The 19,548-nt window shown below is 41.8% G+C and overlaps 1 protein-coding gene across 1 annotated transcript in view; it reads left to right on the top strand.

The window, feature by feature from the left end:
* Nucleotides 1-15,095, top strand: part of LOC114607521 (macrophage mannose receptor 1-like) — a 52,591-nt gene extending 37,496 nt beyond the window's left edge. Inside the window, exons 21-30 of the mRNA XM_028750808.2 lie at nt 787-901; nt 1,878-2,035; nt 2,707-2,809; nt 3,708-3,937; nt 5,328-5,493; nt 7,432-7,581; nt 8,730-8,846; nt 10,645-10,812; nt 12,690-12,731; nt 14,552-15,095. Coding sequence (XP_028606641.2) covers nt 787-901; nt 1,878-2,035; nt 2,707-2,809; nt 3,708-3,937; nt 5,328-5,493; nt 7,432-7,581; nt 8,730-8,846; nt 10,645-10,812; nt 12,690-12,731; nt 14,552-14,802 — 1,500 coding nt within the window. The 3' untranslated portion in view covers nt 14,803-15,095. The remainder of the gene's footprint in view (nt 1-786; nt 902-1,877; nt 2,036-2,706; nt 2,810-3,707; nt 3,938-5,327; nt 5,494-7,431; nt 7,582-8,729; nt 8,847-10,644; nt 10,813-12,689; nt 12,732-14,551) is intronic.
* Nucleotides 15,096-19,548: the final 4,453 nt, after the last annotated feature.

The raw sequence follows: 19,548 nt of genomic DNA, 5'->3' as shown, positions 1-19,548 counted from the left end.
TAAAGTTTGAGTTGTAATAGCTACAGTGTACAAAAGAAATCAGAGGTTAATTTGCTGGCTTATTGTGTCCAGGAAAACAGCCTAGCAGAGAAAAAGCTGGGATTCTTAAATATCTGAAGCTGACATAGTATTTGCATGCTTGAGCTAAGATGAGTCTATATATATGAGGTTCAATAACTTATCACAAATATTTTAAGGTAACCACAATTGTGGTACAATTAACTTAATTTCACCAATTATTTTGAAAAAGAAAATGCTTAATAAAGAGTTTAATTAAAAAGACAAATTCCATATTGAGTTTTGGGAAGGTTCTTCTTACAAATATTTCTGGATGTTTTCAGATCTTACTTCTCCAGCAGTAATGTAAACATACCCTTAATTCAGATGTAACATAAAGCCATAGTTTGATTCTAATGCTGGTTTGTTGGGGCCGGTTTACTGATTTGGAAGTAATGGCAAACTATGGTTGACTGAGACCAGAAAGTTACAAATGGAAGGATGGAGCATGTGAACAGAGGTCCTATTTATGTGCCAGGCAGTGGCTTAGCATGGCATCTGAACCAACCCTTATGGTTGGTTCACTAGCTTGGGGGGTAGGGGAGGAAAGCAACTGCAAGCATTTCAAAATGTTCATATTTCAAGCGCAAAAAAGAACACAGCTTTAAAGTAAAGGGAGAATTAAATGCCAAAGTCTGTTTTCTGAGTTCGAAGATGACAATCCTACCTAGACCTAGATTATACTCAGATTTCTTTATTTTTTAATCATTCTCTCTTCAATTTCTTTAGTGCTACAAAGTATTTGGGTTGGCAGATGAAGACCGAAATAATTGGGATTCTGCACGAACAGTTTGCAAAGGCTTACGAGGAAACCTGGCCACCATATCTAGTGAAAGGGTTCAAGGTACTCCACATTTGCATCTATAGATGCAACCACAAGTAATACTTGCAAAATATTGCTTCAGTTTTATATTTTCTGGAGCTAATGTGCCATCAGTCTGCACACCCATCTCTTTCAGTATGCAATGAAAGGCTGTAATAGTATTATCGTATACTGATACTCATCTTCTATTGATTACAAAACAAAATGTGAATTGTATAGCGCAACAATGATACAACAAAGTCTACAAAAACGTTTTTGACAGCATGGCCACCTGCCCATTACTTCATTTAGACATAATGGCAAACCATACTTTGCCTGTGAGCTTGGATCCCAAATCACCGCTTGATCCTGAGGCAAATATTGTTTGCACAAACATTGTAAACACTGTTGTTTGCAGGGACCTGGGAATGGAAGGCAACAATTTCAAGAAGCCAAAAACGGAAACTTCAAAGCTCTTTTCTTCATGTAGGGATGGGGACACCTGGGAAGGGGAGCAGGAAGGGGGGGAACCATGAGTTTTCTCCAGGTGTGTTTGGGGGAAGGACACTTCCCCCATTTGTTTCTGAAATGTTGAAAAACCAAAAAACGGGAGGATGGAGTTTCCCACAATTTTTCCAGGAGGAGCGGAAGGACCTTCACATCTTTAGATGTGAAAACCAAATATGTAGGCTTGAGTCTGCCTGTGTTCAAAATACCATCTGAATACAATTGATGCCTGAGTATGTAATAATGCTCAGTATTTGAAGTTATGAAACACTGAAATTCTCTCTGCACTCTCAAGCAGAATCTAAAACATACAGTTGTGGTTTTAACATTTCTCATAGTCCTCTGTGTTTTCTAACAATAATAATAGTATATATATTTAATTTTCAAGGCATTCCCCTTTCCTTTCATTCATTCCAAAACTCAGTGTTTTTCAAGGCTGTTTGGTTTTGAATAGTGTCTCAGTTTTTGGAGATGTCAGCTTTTCCTTCCACTTTTCCTTTTCCTTCCTTAGCTTTCCTTACTTCCCAGTTGAACAATTTCCCAACGGATGCATGGATAGGATTCAATGATATCAATTCAGAAGAGATGTACCTCTGGACAGATGGAAGCAGAGTCAGTTACACCAACTGGGCAAAAGGCTTCCCATCATCTAATTACGATGCAGAGAGGGTAGGTATTTGATGAACGCACAATATGGCAAATGTTAATTGGAAGACTGCTCCATATCATCCCCTCAACACTTCCTTTCCCACAAGCTTCTCCTGTACATGGCCTCAAGTCAGAACCATACCGTGAGGGAAAAAGAGGCAATGTGAAGGAGCAAAAAGTAAGTTAATTGTTAATAGTAACAGCAAAATTTCCAGCAATACTGAATTGGAAAAATATAATACTGAAAAGCAGTATTTTTCAGTTACTTTTTGCCATAAAACCAGGCCCTATGCACCACAGACTGCAAGTTGTATTTTGAACTTGAGGCAGGAGTTCCAAGAAGGAATTGTGGCAGAGGGACATCTAGTAGGTAGGGAAACAAGATCCTATGGTAGCTGCTAGGAAGGCAAGGGCAATTCTGACACTTTGCCTGGCCAAAGCCCAAGCCTGACTCAGAAGCCTGATGATGTTAAGGAAAATGAATAGGTTGTTGGGTTAGTGGAATCACCCTGGAGCATGGGAATAAATAAGAGGTTTCATAAGGGGCAACAGCGTACAGATCTGAAATGTCCCAACTCTACTCCTGGTGGCTCTCTGCAATTAGATTTATATAGCTCGGGAAGAAATCAAAGATGCTCTGAATATCCCACTACTATTTCTAGTACTTGTTTCTCCTCCTTCTCCTTTCATAGGAAGATTGTGTCGCAATGAAAAACAGGCCTCTTCAAGAATCGGGGAAATGGAGACATTTTCACTGTTCTGAGAAAAAAGGCTACATTTGCCAGACAGATACAGGTGGGTACTTCTGCTAATCTGTTTCCCCTGCTTACATTAGAAGAAAATCTCTTGCAAGCCCTGATTAAGCTTTCATGGTTTCCTCTGTGCTTCAGTAAAGGGCATTGCAGAAGGTAATCTCCAGTTCTCCAATTCGATGGTTTTAAAGTGGCCCAGATAGCAAGGTGGCCTTTGGACACATGGAACAGTTTTAGAGCACTTTTTGCCACATCGAGTTTGGATCTTGGAGGTTGCCAAGGTATACCTCAAGGCATGGCTATGGTCATTTTCTGCACCTCTGGCCCAGTGATATAGTATACTGTATAATATGCGTACAGAAAAATATTATGGGCATCCTATTTCAAGGTCACAGGTGGTGGTCTTTCTTGCAGTGCTCAGCTACCTGAGATCTTTTAACTGGGGGTGCCAGGAACTGAACCTGGGACCTTCTGCGTTTGAGTTATCTTTACCACTGAGCTGTGGCTTTTCCTTACGTACATTTCTGCATATGATATCCCAGTTCAAAGGAGTGGCCGCTGCATTCCATTCCATCCCTTTACCTCCATGCAATGACTTATCCAATCTACATCTTGTCACAAGCTTATGGGCAGCATCCAACTGACTTACTCTGTCAGCGCATGTATTTCCATTTGCGCAACGGATTCTGTCCCCTCCCCTCTCTCCACATGTACCTCAAATCCTCCCCAAATTTGCACTGGAGGGTTGGTGGAACCCCCAGAATAGGTTTAGAGGCCATATGGGGGAAGAGAGGGGGGCATTCTGTGGCATGAGTGGAAAACGTAATTGATGGAGCAAGTTAGTTGGATAGTGCCCCATGTCTATAAAGTTATTTTTCTCCTTTATATTTTTTTCTTTAAATTAAAGTAACACTGCATTGGTTTTAATTTCCCTTTTGCAGACCCCAAAACTCCTGTTCTTCCAACACCCACAACAGCATATCGTATCCGTTACAATAACAATACCTACTTCTTCTTTGAAAGCAAAATGGCGTGGAAAGATGCTCAGAAAAGTTGTGAACAACAAAGCTTTAGCCTTGCTAGCATTTTAGACCCTTTCACCCACTCATTCCTCTGGTTGCGGCTGCTGAAGTATAAAAGCCCAGTGTGGATTGGCCTCAATACTAATGTGGTAAGTACATCACATATTTATCTAGAAGGGGCCTTAATATGGATGCTTATATTTGTTTCTAGTTATTTGTTTATCTCAGGTCATTCAATCAGCATGCAATTAAAATAGGACAATAGGTTACAATACACATTCAGTTCAATCCAGCCAACATTTCAAGTCTGCTTTCTAACTTACTTAAGGACTCTTATAAACCCAGATGGTTCCAACTCTTACATAGCAAAATCGTATCGGTATTGACTTGGAACTCTTGTACAATTCAAGTGACCAATATATGTATTGTAATATTCAAATCAGATTAAGGGACATTGAAAAACAAAACGAGTCAGCTGTAAATAAAATTTGCTCCCCCAAGTTTTATGATTCAAACACAACAGATAACAGTGTCCCATATTTCAAAATTAATAATTCCAGTCCAACACAGGCCCTTTACGTTAGCCCAACTGAAACTTTCCCCCTCAGCTTTTGTCAAGGACAGATATATAAACATCCCCAGAAATGATAGACATTGTGGATGTTTTTTGAATGTGCCGGACACAGTAGAACATATTCTTTTCTACTATCCATTGAACAACCAGCTACACAAACACATGCCATCCCCTTTCCTGAATAGTCTAACATCATGGCACAATGAAAATATCAGATTCTATCTGTCTGATATTAACCTGGAAGCTGACTTTTTATCAATAGTATCTCTTAGGGTGATGAATGGCACTATTTAGCAGGAAGAAACTCTAGTGAAAATCATTAGTTACATATTTTTACATGGCTGTTTATTTGTATATATTTTGAAATTGTATATATGGATGTTTTATGATGGCCTATATTTGTAATGCCTAATATAGTTTTGGCAAAGTAAGTAAGTTCAATCCAAATGAAGCCTAGGTGAAGGAGATTAATATTAAATTCACTTTCCAGTATACTGAGTCGGTTAGATTTTCCTGTCCTATGCTACAAGGACAAAAGCCCTGTTCAGAATATCACATGCAGTGGGAATCACATGCAGAGAACAGGGTTTGTTGACACCAAACTATCTGCTATGTTTCACTGAATTGCAATACATCAAGATATTCAATGCTATCAGTTGTGGGATGAATTGACATGTGTAAAGTGGGTTACCAATGCCAGGAGTTCTATGTTATCAGTCACTGGGGGTTTTTTTTGGGAACAGTCATTGTTAAAAAAGTTGTTATCACTGCCTGTACCTTTGCATTTCCTGTCCTCTGACCTCGCTGTTTACAATCTCTCATCTTCTCCTTCTATATATAGAATGTACAACCAGCACAAACCTAGAGATTGTACTTTAGATGGCAGTGATTCTTGACACCATTGTAATGGTCTGCGTCTCAGCCTGTATACTCAATGCATTTTGCTAATGTGCTAATTTTTTCAGACCGATGGACAATATACATGGATTGACAAGTTCAAAATGAAGTTCACAAAATGGGCTCCAGGGGAACCAAAACAAAATTTTGGCTGTGTTTATCTGGATTTGGATGGAACCTGGAAGACAGGATCATGCAATGAACATTATTTCCCACTCTGTAAACACTCTGACGGTAAGCAAATGAAGAGCAACACTTCTCATTCACTACTTGTCTTTCAGGTTGAAGCATTGCCACACAGGCAAGATAATTTAGCCTTTTTGCAGTGAACAGCATGGCTTTTGCATTTCACAGAGGTTTCAAAATACGTTTATATAAACAAAAACATTTTGAAAGGTCCACCCCTGTGTAACTTGGGCCATTTTCCAAAGGACTAAATTTGTAGCATTTTTCTACCTGCTAATTCCTTAAGATTATCCCACTTATCCATTTGGGACCTCCTGAGCCCTTATATCCCAGCTTGATCGCTGAGATCCATCTGCAGGAGCATCACATGCCATTCCCTAAATTGGCAAGGCTTATTTGACAACAACAAGTAATGGCGCCTTAAGTGTCATCAGCCCAGAACACTCCACCAACAGAGATTCAGCAGGCGCCTTCCGTTTCAACTTTTAAACACTTGCTGAAAACTTTTTTATTCTGCCTAAATAGGAGATTAAGAATACATCTTTCCACAATAGTTAACTGATGCATGTTTTAAAGCTTCTTAGATGGTTTTAATTGTGTGGTTTTAAGTACTGTCATTGTAATCCACTTTGATAATATGTTATGAATGGTGTTGTATAAATACTTTTACAAATTAATAATGCCCTCCCACCTCACTCAGTGGGGCAGAACCCACCACCTCCATAAAACCTTGGTCCAATCTAGGCCTGGTATGGGAAAAATCCCTGCATGGTTCAACATCAGTCTGGTGGTCAGGAAGTTCCCACATTAAACCCAAGGGTGAAGGTTGGCCGAATGTGGTTGGACAGGGTAGGGGAAGCATGTGCCCAGTCTTTCCTGCTCATGTCACATGGTGGAAAGCAGCCTGTCATATCTTGGCTCATTACCATGATCCAGAGGGGGAAATATCATGAGTCATTCAAAGAGGACATGGAAAGGAACTGAATTAGTGCCTTTTCCATTCTTACTCTGAATGTTTCCATACTGGGTTGGGATTGGGGGGTTTTGTTTTTAGCATTGGCCCGTCATTGGTCTCCCACTGTAAGCTGTGTAGGGACGTGGGTGGTGCTGTGGTCTAAACCACTGAGCCTCTTGGACTTGCCAATCAGGAGGTTGGTGGTTCAAATCCCTGTGAAGGGGTGAGCTCTCGTTGCTCTGTCCCCGCTCCTGCCAACCTAGCAGTTTGAAAGCATGCCAGTGCCAGTAGTTAAATAGGTACCGCTGTGGCAGGAAGGTGAATGGCACTTCCGTACACTCTGGTTACCATCAAGGAGTTCTGTTGTGCCAGAAGCGGTTTAGTCATGCTGGCCACAGGACCTGGAAAGTGGTCTGTGGACAAACACCGGCTCCCTCAGCCTGAAAGCAAGATGAGTGCCGCAACCTCATAGTCGCCTTTGACTGGACTTAACAATCCAGGGGTCCTTTACCTTTACCTTACTGTAAGCTGCACTGTTTTCTACACTTCGGTTGGTACATCCCCTATTCAATATCATGCCAATCTCTCCTCACTTTTCACAAGGCAAAGAGTGATAATTCCACATTAAAACACAGTGTGTGGAAGTACCCTTAGTTTATTTTGGGGGAGAGGAAGTTTGTCAGGTAACCAAGTTCTCTTTTCAGAATCTATTTACAGCTATCTTTAAGTCTACTATCCCAAGCAGAGTATAGATATTGAAATACAATGTTAGTTGCCTTTATTTTTGAATCACCGTTTTTGGATTTTCCAGTTCACTGAATTACTAGCAATTCATTGGTACCTGTGCACTATGAACGGTTTAATTTAAAAATGGCATTTTGATAACCAGTTATAGGACTGTCTCAATTGCGCCAGCAGACTTTCTATTAAGTTCCTCCTGCAAGAAACCTATCTGTGATGTAGCATAGAGAATCTGATGGAAAATTAATTGAATTACAAGTTGCTGCTTCCCCCTCCCCCCCCCCAAATAGTGAAGGCACCTACTGAGCCACCTCAACTACCTGGAAAGTGCCCAGAATCCCTGGAGACACCGTGGATTCCTTTCCGTGGCCACTGCTACCACTTTGAGACGTCATCTAAAAAATCTTGGCCTCAGGCTTCTTTAGCTTGTTTACAATTAGGTAAGTACCTTTCCATATAGATGCAAGATGCAAGACGTTACATCTTGTTTAGTTACACGATAATCTCCCCCTTTCCATTAGGAGTGAGTTGGCTTTTAGCAGCAAAAGGCCTATACAAAATGCAAGATTAGTAGCAAATCATACACTAAACTGTAGCATCTTAGAAAGCTTCGTTCTGTTGATCAGAGAGAGAAGGAGAGAGAGATCTAGTACAAACAGAAACTTCAACCTAAGGTGGGACTTAGTATATCTTGACCTGAGAAATATGTACCCGAGTATCCAAAAACCTTCGATTATTAGCAATCAGTGGACTAGGGGGACTAGGCTAGTCCCCTAAATGTTCCCAGTAAAGTAGAGTATTAAAGTATTAAAGCTGGCATCTCCTTCCCAAAGCCCAGGAAGCTTCTGCCTGGTTTAGGGAGGGAGGCACAATGCTCATGTTTGTGACGTCCCCCCCAGCTCCAATTGCCCTCGCAAGCTGGCACCTCTGGCCCTAACTGTTTTCTAGCAGCTGTCTAAGGCCTATTCCTTAATTCCAAAGACCATTATAAAGGCTGAGTCCCAACAAACAGCAGTAGTGAAAAGTAGAGAGAAAGACAACAGAGGAAGGTTGGGATAGCTGAAATATGATGAATGCAGACTCTAAACCTGAAGTGCTTTGTGCAGGTGCTGGGTGAACATTTTCGTGTATATCTTTCAAAGCTTTGTGATTAATTTGCCAACTTCCCCATCCTTACGTTTACAACAGTTTCCCCCAGAGACAAGTGATGGAGGTATTGCAAACCTCAGCTTAGTGAAAGAGAGTATGTCTTGCATAAAAGAGATTAGAATATGAAAAAGCGGTTTGTGAATATACGTAACTCCATAGAAAACACAGTGAGTGGGTTAATAAAAATACTTCAGTGGCGTGTGTAGAATCTGCCATGGTCAGCCCATCTTGATGTCAGCAAGTGTTTGAAAAATAAATAGTATCAAACATAGGGAAGGAGATGATCTTTTTTCCTTAAATGTCAAAATACTATCTAGCGTTCTGAATTGCAAAAATTCATTTTGCCCGATTAACAGTCCCACCCAGGAGTTAGTCTTCAGAGCATGAGAATTAGAAATTAGCCATTCTAATCACCTAAATTCTTACTCATGTTTTGCAGGTGGTGGTCTGGTTTCAGTAGTTGATGCAGTTGAATCACATTTTCTGGCAGAAAATGTGGAAGCTCTTGAAAGTAAAGTGCGAACGTTTTGGACAGGAATGTTCAGAAATATACATGGTACATTTTTTGTTTAATCTTTAGTGTATGCTTATGTAATCAGTGAATGTTTTTATCATATACACTTAAATAATCTAAATGTTAATCATATCTGGCCAAATTCAAAAGACAGAAATTTAACTCTACCGTCTTAAAAACTCCACTTTTTCACCAGCACATCATCCTTTGTAAGTGAAAGTTGAGGAAACCAGGGTAGATGACCTGGTATTTGCAATCATCCTGGTCACAGCCCAAAATGTAAGCTTTTCTTTAAAAAATCAGATTCTACAAATTGCACTGCTTTAATGCTGAACCAGTTACAAAATTCAAGTCTTAAGTATATCCTGCTTAGCTAACTGACAATTTAAACAGATAGAAAGTTATTAAGGAAGATGAACAAGTAGACATTTGGGTTTACAATTTAAATACAGTGGTGCCTCGCAAGACGAAAATAATCCGTTCCGCGAGTCTCTTCGTCTAGCGGTTTTTTCGTCTTGCGAAGCAACCCTATTAGCGGCTTAGCGGATTAGCGCTATTAGCGGCTTAGCGGCTATTAAAGGCTTAGCGGCTAAAAGGCTATTAGCGGCTTAGCGGCTTAGAAAAAGGGGGGGGAGCGAAAAAAAATTGCAAGACTCGCAAGACGTTTTCGTCTTGCAAAGCAAGCCCATAGGGAAAATCGTCTTGCGAAGCAACTCAAACTAGGAAAACCCTTTCGTCTAGTGGGTTTTTCGTCTTGCGAGGCATTCGTCTTGCGGGGCACCACTGTAAGTCTTTTATTGACTGTACCACCAATTATGCTAGGCTCTCTGAACCAGGTGGGAGAATCTCCAGGCTGTGGGCCTAATGAGCCTCCATATGCCTCCCCATTTGGCCCATGAGGCCATTTTAGAAAGGGCGTGCCCATCTGCCCTATACCTGATGCCATATATGTCACCAGATACGGAGCAGGTAAAAACCTGGCTCAGCTGAAAGGATGTGTACAGACATCCTGGAAAGGGCTATACCATCAGCTGATCTTCTGGAGCCGCTTTCAAAGCGCTGCACAAAATAATGCTTTGAAAAGATCACCTAACGTGATTGTGACACCAGGTGATTGGCAGGTGGATGGCTTACTGTGCAAGATATGGAAAAGATAATCTCACCCGCTGAGCCAAAAATGTTCCCCACCCCTACCCTATACCAATGAGATCATGACCATCTTGTCCCAACATCTTTACTGGCAAGTAACTCAGCTGAGAGAAGAAGCAAATCAATATTGTGCACAATTTCATTTTATATTTGCTTAGTTGTCTGCTGAGGAATTCTGTAGGAAGAGGCTCCAAAGTGATCGGGGGTGGGGGGAGCAGCTGAATTTGCCACAATGATATAAAAATCTGCAAAATCTGGTGGCCAGCCCAAGCACTGCATCATGCATGATGTCCTCCAGGCACAGATATGTAGGCCAGGAAATCACCTGCTCCCGTGTTTTAGTCTCATAATTGAAAATCACACACCCATTTATTTTAGTGTATTGACATCATTAAGAATCAAGTTCTCAATGAGCATGCCCAGCAGTTCCGATATATTATACACAGTGAAAATTCCACATCCTTGTTCAGAAAACCCTGTTCAACATACACTAGAACAGTGTTCCCCAACCTTGGGCCTCCAAGCTGTTTTTGGACTACAACTCCCATCATCCCTCGCTAGCAAGACCAGTGGTCAAGGATGATGGGAATTGTAGTCCGAAAACAGCTGGAGGCCCAAGGTTGGGGAACACTGTACTAGAAGCAGACCTGCTAGAGCTCTTTCTCTCATTTATTTTCTAACTTAACCGTAGGCAATTGGTTATGGCTCGACAACAGCGTAGTGGATTTTGTTAACTGGAACGAAGGAGAGCCCTCTCCTCAAACTAATGAAGACTGTGTGGAAATGTATTCTTCATCTGGGACTTGGAATAATTTTTACTGCAGTTCCTACAGGGCGTATATTTGCAAAAGACCTAAAAGTATGTAATACAGTTATTATACTTTACTTTGTTTAGTAGTTTCTGGGGAATATTCATTACATTGCAAAAAGCGATGCCAGTGAACCTTAGCCTTGGCCCAAATTCTTTTTGATCTTGAATGAAATCCAATCTGGAGAAAGATTCACAGCTTGCCCCCCACCCACAACCTAGTTGCCATCTCTTAAAAACCAAGTGGAGGTGGCAAGCACCCACAGGGGAAAGTGAGGGGAGTTCACTGCATGTCTAAAACTCTATAATGAAGCTGAAGTGTCCGGCTTCCTCAGAGACCTTGACCATCAAGAGGTTGCTTGGTTGGGGTTGAGATTTGCCTTTTGTTGTTGTTGTTGTTTAGTCATTTAGTCGTGTCCGACTCTTCGTGACCCCTTGGACCAGAGTACGCCAGGCACTCCTGTCTTCCACTGCCTCCCGCAGTTTGGTCAAACTCATGCTGGTAGCTTCAAGAACACTGTCCAACCATCTCGTCCTCTGTCGTCCCGTTCTCCTTGTGCCCTCCATCTTTCCCAACATCAGGGTCTTTTCCAGGGAGTCTTCTCTTCTCATGAGGTGGCCAAAGTATTGGAGCCTCAGCTTCAGGATCTGTCCTTCCAGTGAGCACTCAGGGCTGCTTTCCTTCAGAATGGATAGGTTTGATCTTCTTGCAGTCCATGGGACTCTCAAGAGTCTCCTCCAGCACCATAATTCAAAAGCATCAATTCTTGCCTTTTACTGGAGGTCTTTTCCTGACCACAGTGCAATCTAAAGGAGTGCCATCTCCATTGCAGTAGGCCTTGGGGAAATTCCATTTCCCAAGGACTGCTGGGACCTTTCTCCTTGGGGAACAGGGGGTGGGCTTTCCGCCTTCCCTATCTTTACAGAGGGGCTAGTGCTGCTGCCCCCACTGCCCCCATAGGTTGCTCAGCCAGTTTGTAGAGCCAATATGTAAGCGTTTTAAGGAAGGAGGAGGAAGCTCCAGACCACAGACCAATCTTGGTCTACCAGCATTCTCAGTTTGGCCCACAAGGCGTTTTCCCCAAACATGTCCACTCACCCCACACCTATTGTCATATATTACATCAGTGGTGGGGCATGTACTGGTGTGGCATTAAAGGAACAACCAGGAGCCTGCAGCGAGCTTCCTGTCATTTCTTTGCTGGAACAAGTCATGCTCCCCCACCCATCAAGATGGTTGTACCTTGCTCCAGGAGAGGAAAATGGTTTCCATTGAAACTGCTGCTGAAATGGGAGAATGTTTCCTCCCATTTTAACTCTAGTTTCAGTAGAAAGCACTTACCCGCTCCTGGAACAAGGTTCAAAGAATAGTGTGGAGCTGGTTGACAGCCTTGTAGTGCTCTTTTAACCTCTGGCTTTCAACGTTTAAAGAGCAGCATGGGGCACTTTGCAAAAGCGCCTTCAAACAGCCCCACACTGTTCCCTAACCCCGGAAAACCAAAGGCTCAAACAGTAGTGCCAGGAGATTAACAGGTGGGAAACTCTACCATCTCTCCGATTTGGCTCACCGGGTTCATGGAGATAAGGATCTGGCCCAATGGCCAGAAGAGGTTCCCCATCACTAGTTTAAAGGGAAGGGAAAGGAGGTTGTGGAAATGTTGGGGGCTTTCTGAGGTGAGAGAGAGTGGTGGGAGTTAACAGGCAATTTCTGAAGTTAAGAGTGATTCCAGAAATAAACTATACCAAACTTGGATGATATTTTTTAATGCTTTGAACCAATGCTTTAAATCCAGAGGGAGTCTCCCATACCCTTACAAAACATTGCCCAAGATCATTTCAAACCCTGCTGAATAATTCAGTTGAATCAGAATATGCAATAAAAAGGCTTTTGACACATGATCATTTGGTTTTTCTCTTCCAATTTTTAGTTATTGAAATTGTGTCTACTGAGAAGGTTCCAGAAAATAAAGGTAAGGTTTTGAAATAAAATCAAAATAAAGAAAAAATAAAATGAGAAATTAAGGATATACCGTGGTGGAATTTATCTTTTGAGTATCTTATATAAAAAGCCAATATATTTCCTGCAGAATAGAACATTTTCATTTCAGCCTCCCTTCATCCACTTCTACTTGTTGTCTAAAATTTAAATATCTTTCAGTCGATAATTAGATTGGCATTTGATATTGGTTGTTGTTGTTTTGGGTTTTTTTGTCTCAAAAAATAAAAATAAAAATGAAATGCCAAAAATGTATGGTGATCCTTTATACCACCTTATATTCTGGAGATAGAAAATGACCTAAGTAAATAATATTTGGTCCCCTACTGTTTCCTACACCGAATTGACTCCCTTATTCATCCCCTACTGCAGAGGTGGGGGAGCTGTGCTTTATAAATGTTGTTGAGCTAACTTACCAGAAGAATAAGAAAACAAGATAACAAACTTTTTTTTAATAAAAGAATGGAAATGGTTGATTGAATATCTACAAACAAATTGTAAACAGACAAAGGCATTGGCAGGATTACTGTAATAAATGGCAGTTTCAAAAGAATATATAATCAAAATAGATGAATAAAAGAATAAGTTAATTTAGAATATGCAGGGAATGATAAATTTTTCATCATCCCTGAGCATTAGCCATTCTGACAGGGGTTGATGGTAGTTCAACATTTTGAGGGCCACAGATTAGCCAGCCCTGCCCTAATGATTCCTATGCCTGAGTGACTCTTAGTCTCTTAGTGCTGCATAGTGGTTAAAGTGGACTTTCCCAACCTAGTGCTGCCCAGAGGTTTTTGACTACAGCTCCCATCATCCCCAGCCAACATGGTCAAGGTCAGGGATGATAAGAGCTGAAGACCAAAACACTGAGCAAATGCCAGGCTGGGGGAGGTTGTGTTAGTGCCGTACAAGAACTGAGGAGAACCAATGTTAGGATGCTTCCTCAGCCATGATGTGTTGCAGAGGAATGATATTTATGAGACCCACTCCCTTTTAGGAAATACATTATCGTCCAGACATTCCTTAAATATTCAAAAGCTTTACTTGCAGAACAGATGGTAAAGAATAATATATATGGATTCGCAAGACATATGCTTATCCAGGTTTCACTCGGTTTTTTAAATCAGAAGCTTTATTTTTCTGTCTCCCTCTTCCAGCCTTGCACTCCATATAGGCCATGCAGCTGTGTGACTAAATCCATTTTCTTTCAGTCTTTCTCAGTGTTTAATTTCAGAGACCTCCTTAACTGTGGCACTGCTCTCTCCCCCTCTATTCCTTTAGAGAGACCTTTCTGTCTTCTTTATTCAGAAAAAGAACATTAATGCTGTTTCTCTCAGCATTGTTCAGAGAATCTTCTTTATACAGCCCTCTCTCACAGCAGTATTTATAACATCTTACTGACTCACAGCCAACTTCCTATGCTCCCTGTGTTCATCACAGAGAACTCAAGAACACAAAAGGAGTTTGTGACCAAAGTTAACCAACCACATGAGAGCTTACTAGAGAACATACTGGGATTAGCTATTTAACCAATCAAAACTCAAAGGGCTTTCTGTAAACATCCACGGCAATATACTTTAAACATTCCCATTTCAGCAAATTTAAACTAACACGATGCTCATAGGTGACCTTTGGTCTCAGTGTAACCTACATGAGAGGGTTGTTGTAAAGGTTACATGGGGAGGGGAGGACCTTGAACGCCACACACAGCTCTTGGGAAGATGGCCGAGTTCAAAATACAATAGTAATAATAATTTCCACCATTCTGTTGTAACTGCTGTGCATTAATTACAGAACCGAGAAAGACAGATGACATTCCTGTGCCTTCCAGTAGGAAAGTTACCGCTGCAATTGTCGTGACTCTCCTGGTTGTGATGGTAGCGGCCATTGCATGTTACTATTTCTACAAGAAAAGGAGCCGGCTCGTCCTCACAGAAGACAACTTCGAGAACTCTCTCTATTTCAATAGCAGCTCCACCCCTGAAACGAGCGACATAAAGGACCTGGTGATGAACATGGAGTGCAATGAGCACGCTGCCATTTAGTCCAGGATAATACAAACTGTCCGTCATTCAGGAAAACAACACCGATGCCACATATTGAAATCCACAAGCATTCTATCCAAACCTGGTTTTTCCTTTACAAAATAGTTGCCCAAATGCCACCTGATTCAGAACTTTTGTTTGCATGCTAGAAGCACCAATAGTTTCGCTGGGTATTTGTGGCAATTCAGCAGCTTTGTATTCAAAATAGGCAAAGCTAGTATTTTGCCCAATGGCCGCGCTGAGTTGACGACTGAGCTGATGGATACAGCAAATAAATGCTGAATTAATAATAATGGAGAAATGGCTATGCTTATTTGTATATCTGCATATTCACAAACTGGGGAAGCCATGACTGTTTAAAGTGGTATAGCACTGCTTTACATGTATAGTGCAGATGGACCTTAAGTGCCTGTGTTCTTATGGCACAGGGATATTCTTTCAGTGCATGGAGGTTTGAAAAGTTTCAACTAGCTGGAGAAATTTCTTTCACGGGTGTGTGGTTGATTTCGCAGCATTCAGGAGGTATGTTACCATTAGCAGTGTTCTTGGTGGTGCTGTGGGTTAAACCACAGAGCCTAGGACTCAGAAGATTGGTGGTTCGAATCCCCGTGACGGGGTGAGCTCCCATTGCTTGGATCCTGCTCCTGCCAACCTAGCAGTTTGAAAGTTGCACGTCAAAGTGCAAGTAGATAAATAGGTACCACTCCGGCGGGAAGGTAAACGGTGTTTCCGTGCGCTGCTCTGGTTTGCCAGAAGCAGCTTAGTCATGCTGGCCACATGACCCGAAAGCTGTACACCAGCTCCCTCGGCCAATAAAGCGAGATGAGCGCCGCAACCCCAGCGTCAGCCACAACTGGACCTAATGGTCAGGGGTCCCTTTACCTTTACCTTTTCTCCTCTGTTCACAGGATACTTAGCAAGTATCTCTAGCCCAACACTCAGGTTCCAGTCCAGGTAAAGGTAACTTAGCAATAAAAAGTTACTTAGCAATAAAAAGTTCTTGGGTCTGTACAGTACTGCATTTTCTTTGTTGTTTAGGTGCACAGCATCCTATTTTAGCTCTCATTTTTTCCACATTTTCACCACTGCCTCTTCTGGTCCCAGTGTTGAGGGAAATGAAGAAGACTCAGGTGGAATCTACACACATGTTTAAAATGTTGTGAAAATGCTTTTTCTTTTAATTGGTTTTGAAAATTGCATTGAATTTGCTATAGCTCACATTCGCCTTCTAGTATCACAATTGTATATTGCACTTTACAACACATTCAAAATGTTATATAGCGGAGTCTCAACTCCTTTCTGTGAATCTCAGGTCTTCCTGCCTTCAGCCACTAGAGGGAAACCAAACCCCATTTGATGATCTTCATATACCCAAAGAGAAATACAGTACAGTACTCCTCAGATAAGAACAATTGCTCTATTTCATTACTGGCCTGAGGACTTACAGCTGACAGTGGTGTGTGTGTGTGTGTGTGTGTGTGTGTGTGTGTGTGTGTGTGTGTGTGGTTTGAGCAAGTGTTACAGGCATAGCCTCAGACTCAGCTGATAAAAGTCGTGTGCTACAGGTAGCAGGTTGATCTCAGCACTCAATTGAAAAGTGACAATCTAAAGGTGAAGCACTCACTTTGAAGGAGCAGGTATGCAATCTGGAGATGTTCCTGGATCCACGTTTGCCACTGGAGATCCCAGGTAGCTTGGCACTTATTGCCAGTCTTGGTTGGGATGGCTTGGCCACAGTACTTCAAGCATTAGATTACTGCAATGCACTATTTGTGGGTCTTCCCTTGAAAGCAGTCTGGAAGCTATCCTTAGTACAGAATGTTGCAGCACAATTGCTAACAGGGGTAAGATTCTGGCAGAATAGTACCCCTGCAAAGATCTGTTCTGGCTGCTGGTTTGTTACTGGGCCTTATTCAGCATTTTACTACAGTGGTACCTCAGGTTAAGTACTTAATTCGTTCCAGAGGTCCGTACTTAACCTGAAACTGTTCTTAACCTGAAGCACCACTTTAGCTAATGGGGCCTCCTGCTGCCGCCGCGCCGCCTGAAGCAAAGTTCTTAACCTGAAGCACTATTTCTGGGTTAGTGAAGTCTGTAACCTGAAGCGTATGTAACCTGAAGCGTATGTAACCCGAGGTACCACTGTATTGGTATATAAAGCCCCTTAACAGCTTCGGACCAGTTTTCTTTCCACATCTACAAGCAGTCAATCTTTTAATGTGGCAGCATATATGTCTTGGAACTCCCTGACTATTGGCATTAGGCGGGTATTCTTGATGTATATTTTTAGACACTTTCTAAAAACTTTATTTTAGCAAGCCTACAGAGACAGATAATTTAGTTATGCGATTGCGTACTGACTTTTAAAATTTTGCTGATTTTATCTTTGTCTTATTGTTTTATTACTGCTGGGGAACATATTTACCCTGAGGGCCATGTTGGTCATGCTCTCGAGGTCTGCCTGGCAGTGGTTGGTGGGGGTCAAAGCAGAAAGTGGGCGGGGCCAAGGCATCCATACACAATTTACACACACAGACCCTACTTACGTACACATGCAATGTATTGAGAAGGGCTTACTCCAACGTAAGTGTGCTTAGCGTTGTAGTTTTATTATATATTTTTGAAACCCACTTGATGACAGTTCTAAAAAACTGCTAGTAGGAGGTTTATATAACATTTATGTCTTTTTCTGAATTATCTAGCAATAGTCTGACAAGACAGTTGACACTAGGGATTGGAATAAGAAAGTCCACTTGAATAATGGCTCCAAAATCTTCAGGAAGCTTCTTAATAGCAGAGATTACTTTCATCTCTCTCTCTCTCTCTCTCTCTCTCTCTCTCTCTCTCTCTCTCTGTGTGTGTGTGTGTGTGTGTGTGTGTTTCCGTTTCCGTTTGATTCACATTATCCAGATATTGTCAAGAGAGGAACTTTGGCATTAAAAAGAAGACGACTGTAGCCCAACACAGGTGCTCCATATCCCCTCACTCCCCTCTGAATATGTTCTCCTGGATATTTGAACTCATTATAGTAGCTAGGTGTTCCCTTACTACCTCTTTTCCTATCTGGAATGGATCCAGATAAACAGTCTCATCCAGGAATGTATGTCTCCATTAGTTCCACCTGAAATTGCTTCCTTAGAAAGTGGGTATTTGCAAGTATGCAATAGTTGTGACAATCAATTTGGTCAAGCACTGGCTTTTTAAAATAGTGGCAGTCCTATTACCTCCTTTAAGATGGCAAACACCATTCCCTCACACAGTGAAGCATTAACCGCTCCCTGTTGTAGATTATTTTTATATCGAAATGCACCCACCCACACCTCTTATGGCACATCTGGAAATTACTAGCACTTTTCCCCTCAGCATTTCAACATCTGTTGAGTTAGTTCTTCTGAATTAGCTGATAGTCACCTGACCAAGACAATCACAGCAGCCACCAGAATGAAGACGTTACTTGAATAATTGTTTCAAAATTTTTACGGAACTTCTTAATATCAGTTTACTTTCACTTCACTTTTTTGTCTCATTTTTGTTTTGCGTTTGTTTCTTATTTTCCAGCTAACACTCAGGGTGGAACAAGGCACTACTTCAAATGCACACGAGAGAACAGCAGCCCGATTTCCCCCTCATTCTCCCTATAACACGTGGTTCTTTAAATCTCATAATCTGGTGTTGTTTCTTGCCCCTGCCCCACATTGGTGGCTACTAGTGAGGACAAGGGGAAAAGTGTAATGATGCCCAGAGGAAACAGAGCCTAATGAATTAGATGCTGGGGGAGGGCATCAATGGAGAAGGCTGTTAGTGTCTTCTAGTCATGATGGCAATATTACCTACAGTATCAGATGCAGTTGCTGAGGACCACAAGTGGAAGAATACTGTTGCACTTGTGGACTTCATGCTTGTGGACTTCCATGGGCATGAGATTGGCCGCTCCGACAGCAGAATATTGGACTACACAGACCTTTGGTCTAAACCAGGCTCTTCTTATGGGAAAGGCAACTTGATACACAGCTCCTCTTCCTCCAAGTCTGTTTTTTTGTGTTATTGCTTTTTTGGTAATGTGAAGAAGATATCAGGAGCACCTCAAATGGCAGATGTTGGGGGCGGTGGCATCAGTCCTCTGTCTAATCATCCTAAGGCCATGACCAATCCCACTGCTTGGAAGATGGTTAGCTGGTCAAACTAACCTGCTCCATTGTGTGCAGTGCGGGATGCCACCCGATTGCTAGTGTTGAAGTAAGGTTCAACTGCCAGACCAATCAGCTTCTGTATATGGATTGGAGAAGGGCAGAATTGCAGCTTGGTAATTATAGACCCTGCAGTCAATGGTCTTACAGGCTTCTCCTTTTAGATGGCAATATGAGGCTCAACAAACTTGCCCCACCCACCCACAAAAAATGTTCTACCTGAAAATGTGGCAATCCCACCTAACAAGGAAGCCTGGCTATGGAGTGGCCATGAGTCAGTCACTGTACTTCCATGTAACCCACAGGGTTCTTAGGATGAAATTGGAAGTTGGAAAACCACGTACGCCATCTTGAATTCCATGGAGGAAAGGCAAGATATAACGCAAATAAGGCAGAGATTTTCAGTCGCAAGAATGATGCCACGCTTTCACATACAGCTGATAGATAAGCTGAATGTGTGTTGACTTTGCTATTTACATTTTTTTTGGGGGGGGAGGAGGAATTGTTCTGGCAGCCTAATCCTAAATATATTTGCTCAGAAGGAAACTCCACTGAGTTC

This window comes from Podarcis muralis, chromosome 12 (genome assembly GCF_964188315.1).
Source record: "Podarcis muralis chromosome 12, rPodMur119.hap1.1, whole genome shotgun sequence".
In the NCBI taxonomy this organism is placed as follows: domain Eukaryota; kingdom Metazoa; phylum Chordata; class Lepidosauria; order Squamata; family Lacertidae; genus Podarcis; species Podarcis muralis.
This window is presented reverse-complemented; position numbering and strand designations above follow the sequence as displayed.